Below are 5,212 nucleotides of genomic sequence, written 5' to 3'. Positions count from 1 at the left end.
TTTATTGAATATATATTTACTTTGCATTTAAAATTAGTTTTTATATCATTTAAATGCAAAAAAAAAAATTTCCCTAGCCCAAAATTGATCCAGCTGCATTGTCGGTATTGTCCAGGTAGTTTTGGGCTAGGAAACATCTACTTATGTCAGAAAAAGTTTACTTTGACTCCCTCAACTATTGCAAAAGTCTGATTTTCGTCCGTCAACTATAAAATCGGGTATCGAGCCTCCTCCAACTATTAAAACCGTTTGTTTTACCTTCCTCGATGTTTCGCAAGCAATTTTTGCATTTTTTCAAAGTTTTTTTTGTCCCTTCTCTTCTTTTTCACTCATTGATGTAGTAAACGTGATTCAAAAATTATGAAAATTGGCATAGTGGTCGAGGAGAGTACAAAGAACCAATTTTTGCAAAACTTTGAAGTTTAAACTCAAAGATATTTCAAATTTTTGAAAATTTTAAAAAGAAAGAATTAAAATTTTATTGAATTTTTATGGCATCAAGATGAGCTCCATCTTCGACATGTGACACATATTATAGGTACATCATTAAGGAATTTTCGTGAATATAGATTGTATAGCAAAATTTGAAGTTTTTTGTGAATATAGATTGTATAGCAAAATTTGAAGTGTATTATGAAGGGTCAAATTTGATCTATTTTCTTTTTTATTTATTTCATATGATTTGAAATCTTTCAAGAATTTTCATATGTTTAAATAGAAAATGCAAATGTTTGAGTAGATTTTCAATTCTATGAAAATAAATAAAAGGATCAAACTTGGCTCAAATTTGACCCTTCCTTAGAAAACTAAAATTTTGCTATAGAACCTGTACACATAAAAATCCCTATGTATCACACAGTTAATTTTTTTTCAAATTAGTAGCTCATCTGGAAGCTCTAAAGATTCAATAAAGTCTGAATTCTTTCTTTCTTCAAAAATTTCAAATTTTAGTTTTTTTATCTTAAACTTCAAAACTTTTTGAAACTGGGTTCTCTGTACTCTTATCTACCACTATGCCATTTTTAATTATTTTTTATCCACGATAAAAGAGATAAGAAAGAAAAATCTATGAAAAAAAGAAGCAAAAACCGCTTGTGAAACCGCTGAGGGAGGTAAGACGAACGGTTTTGATTGGTGGGGAAGACTGGATAACTGATTTTGTAGTTGAAGAATGAAAATCAAACTTTTGCGATAGTCGAGGAAGTGAAAGTAAACTTTTTTTTCCCCACTTATATCAGACAAATCGGGTCGTCCCGGTCCACAGCTGTTAGGGCCAATTGGGCATGTGCCAGGCCGCGTTTCCCTTCCCGGGCCACCCGTTGGAGGCCCATTCCAACTTGTGCTTCCACTGACCCACGAGACGCCGCCGGCGCTGGAGAGCTTCCTCAGCTCCTCGTCGCCGCCGCTCCGGTGCGCACTGCTGAACCCGCCCCGGCTCCCTCGGCTCGGTTCCCCCGCGCACCGCCACCCCCCCCCCCCCCCCACAAACCCGCGGCCGCGCGAGCAGTCCAGCGCCGTTCGTCCGCGCCTCCGCGATCCGCGAGGCGCCCGCCCGTTCTCCACTATCCAGGCCGCGTCTCCGACCCCGGCGCCGCCCCGGCCGGCCTACGCCCGGTGCCCTGTCGTTTCCCGCGTGGGACGCGCGGCGCCGGCACTCCGCGACGGTGAACGGCCACGGGCCACAGCGGCATAGGAGCCATCCCCATTCCGTCGGCAGCGACTGGTGCGTACTCTCTACTCAATCTCCGTCACGCTTCAGCCCATCGTCGTGATGCTTGAATGAATGAACCAGATGGTTACTGGTTAGTTAAATCAAATCGTCGGAGGAGAGGAAATATGGAGCTGCTAGGGTGTCATGTTCTCATACTGCTCTATTTATCTTTGTCGCTCAAAGGATCCGATTTATGACTTCCCCTTTGATCCATGCTCCTGAAAGCTGCTACTCTCGAATTATGCCCGTGATACTGCTTCTTTGAGTTCCTTATCAAATTATGACAACACAGCTTGTAAATGTTTGTGGCACACATGATCTGTATTTGCCTTCTTGTTGGCTATGTATTTGCCTTCTAAGGCTATATCCTAATGTTTGCGTACTTGCAACTGCAAGAAACTTGCATATATGCAAAATTTGCCAAGTTTTCAATTATTTGTTGCCTACACTGATGTATCTTCTGCTGCAATCGCCTGGTTGCGCTAACAGTCCTATAAATTGGGATGGGATATTGCTGAACTCCAGCTATTCTAATGGTGTGACCTGCTACATTCTGAAAGTAACATTTGTCCTATTAGTCTTGAGTTATTTCCACTTGACCCTTGTTATCCATGGCAGGCAAATGCTTCGTGCTGGAAGAATTTGTTCAGGATCTTATGCACGCCTTGCTGTATCCTCATTACTGCTGGGTCCTCGATGTTTGTTTGCTCGCAAAACCCCACACTGCTTGGACTGCGAGTGTCATGGGACTAACCGAACAGGTGATAATAATGCCAAATTCTTGAGACCGCAGCTAAATATAGGTAGCCATGGCGCTTGCTTTTCCACTATTACCGAAACAGTTCTAGTCCAAGCTCGTGATCCATCTCAGCTAGCACTGGAGATAGAGAATGCAATCGATGAGCAGAGATTTGCTGATGCATGGAGGGCTTATGAGAAGCATGTTCACATGGATGGACTTCCAAGAAAGTCCGTTTTGAGCAAGATCATCACTGGCTTGGCAGAGAGCTGTGATGCTCACTGGCTTAACCAGTCCTACAATGTGGTCAGCCATGCATTTGAAGAGAAGTATGAATTGTTGGATAAGGAGCCCCTGATTTACCTATCTCTTACTCTTGCACGCAGTGCTCTGCCTAATCTTGCTATAAATGTTGTGAGGAAGTTGGTAAAGATGGAGGCATACCCACCTGTTGCAGCATGGTCGGCAGTTGTTGCTCATATGTGTCAAACCAACACTGGCTCATTTCTAGCTGCAGACCTTGTAATGGAGCTTGGTTACCTTTTCCAGAACAATAGAGTTGATCCGCGGAAGAAGAGCAACCGTCCTTTGCTATCAATGAAGCCCAATTCACTTACATTCAACATTGTTCTGACTGCATCCCTCTTGTTTGGTACTACAAGAAAAGCGGAGCAGCTTCTCGAACTAATACCTCGGATAGGGGTGAAGCCTGAAGTCAACTTATTGATTGTTATGGCCCGCATATATGAAAGGAATGGGCACAGAGATGAGATTCAGAAATTAAAGAGGCATGTTGATGAGGCCTATGGTCTTAGCGAATCAGAGTTCAGGCAGTTTTATGATTGCCTTCTCTCCTGTCATTTGAAATTTGGGGATTTGGATTCTGCAGTTGATATGGTGCTGGTTATGCTAAGAAAGGGTAAGAATGCAAAGCGATCATTGGAAGCAGCTAAAGCAGTTCTTGAAGCTGTTGAAAATAGGAAACTTTATTTGCCTTATGAGAAAACTGAGGCTGACATTTCATGCTCTTCAGAGAAACCTATATCTAATAGCCAAATGCTAAGTTATGTTTCATTCTTCAAAGACAATAGCTTTGCAAGACTTGAATTGGAGGCAAGAGAATTACTCAAGCTGTTATCGGATAAGCTACAGGAACATGCTGGACTGGTGAAATCTGAACATGGTATCCTCCATCCAACTGAAACAATGTACGCCAAGCTCGTTAAAGCTTTTCTGGAAGCAGATAAGATCAGTGCATTGGCGTCGTTTCTCGTGAAAGCAAGCAAAGAAGATTCTCCTGTGTCTGTTGAAAGGTCTTTTGTTGTTCAAGTGATAAATGTGTGCATTTCTCTTGGGTTATTAGAGCAAGCACATGACCTTCTGGATGAAATGAGATTCTCTGGAATTAGAGTTGGTTCATCCATCTATTCGTCACTCCTAAAAGCCTATTGCAAAGAGGGCCAACATGAAGATGACATAACTGCGCTTTTGAAGGATGCTCAACAAGCTGGCATTCAACTTGACACAAGCTGCTATGAGGATTTGATACAATCTAGGGTGAGTCATCGTAACACCCCAGGTGCTCTCCATCTTTTTAAAGAATTGAAGAATTCAAATGTTTTGAAATCTGGTCACAAGGAATTTCAGACTTTAGTGCAAGGCTCTGATGACAATGAAGCTGTTTTGACGGCCAGGCTAGTGGAGGAAGTCAGAAGTGGTCATATGGTTGATCATGCTGTTCATGACTGGAATAATGTCATCCATTTCTTCTGCAAGAAGAGATTGATGCATGATGCTCACAGTGCACTGAACAAGATGCGAGCTTCTGGCCATATCCCAAATGCACAAACTTTTCATTCTTTAATAGCTGCTTATGCTGCCATTGGTGGCAAATATGTGGAGGTGACAGACTTGTGGGGTGAAATGAAAGTTCTGGCTGGTTCAAGCTCTATGAAATTTGATCAGGAGCTCTTGGACTCTCTGTTGTATTGCTTTGTAAGAGGTGGTTTCTTCCTTCGAGCCATGGAAGTTATAGAGATGATGGAAAAAAAGTGAGATGTTTATTGACAAATACAAGTACAAGTCCTTGTGGCTTAAATACCACAGAACATTGTACAAAGGTAAGGCTCCCAAGGTGCAAACAGAAGCACAACTAAAAAGGAGAGAAGCGGCGATACATTTCAAGAAATGGATAGGGTTGACATGAGAGCATAAGATTCAATACATGCTCTGTGATATCTGATCATGAACTCTTTGATTATCTGCTGTATGGATGGATCTTTACAAATTCCTGTAAATTGTAATCGTGGAGTTTGTCAGAAGGTAACATGATTTTGTTTAGCAATTTTGTGTAGTTTCTGCTAGAAGACTAGTAATCAGAAACCAAACTATGGCCCTGTTTGGAGAAATAGCCAAGAGTTATTTTGAGGGCTAAAGTTTAGCCCAAGAAAATAACCATCGAGTTGTTTGGATCCAAGGGCTATTTGACTCATAAAGCACTTTCCAATCATTGGGCTGCCACTTTTCTAAGAGAGAGAGAGTGAGAGAATAAGTGGGCCCCACACGAAATAGCCCCAAATAGCACCCCTTGGAGGGGATAGTTTTTTGGGGTGGGCTATTTGCAAATAGCCCAGAAATAACCCTCCCGTTTGGCTCCTCTTGGGCTATTTGGGGCTATTTTGGGGTGAGCTAAAAAATAACCCATGGATCCAAACATGACCTATATTATGTATAGAACTAGGTTGTTATCTTTATTGCAACAA

At 41.9% G+C, this 5,212-nt stretch overlaps 1 protein-coding gene across 1 annotated transcript; it reads left to right on the top strand.

The window, feature by feature from the left end:
- The first annotated feature begins 1,302 nt into the window (after positions 1-1,302).
- LOC120651017 (pentatricopeptide repeat-containing protein At1g03100, mitochondrial-like) lies at positions 1,303-4,959 on the top strand. Its single transcript, XM_039928346.1, is given in 3 exon segments — positions 1,303-1,723; positions 2,330-4,496; positions 4,498-4,959. Coding segments are annotated over 2 exon segments (2,322 nt in total). The 5' UTR covers positions 1,303-1,723; positions 2,330-2,333; the 3' UTR covers positions 4,657-4,959.
- The last annotated feature ends 253 nt before the right edge of the window (positions 4,960-5,212 follow it).

Source organism: Panicum virgatum, chromosome 9K (assembly GCF_016808335.1).
Source record: "Panicum virgatum strain AP13 chromosome 9K, P.virgatum_v5, whole genome shotgun sequence".
In the NCBI taxonomy this organism is placed as follows: domain Eukaryota; kingdom Viridiplantae; phylum Streptophyta; class Magnoliopsida; order Poales; family Poaceae; genus Panicum; species Panicum virgatum.
The sequence above is the reverse complement of the archived record's forward strand: the minus strand, read 5'-3'. Positions and strand labels throughout refer to the sequence as shown.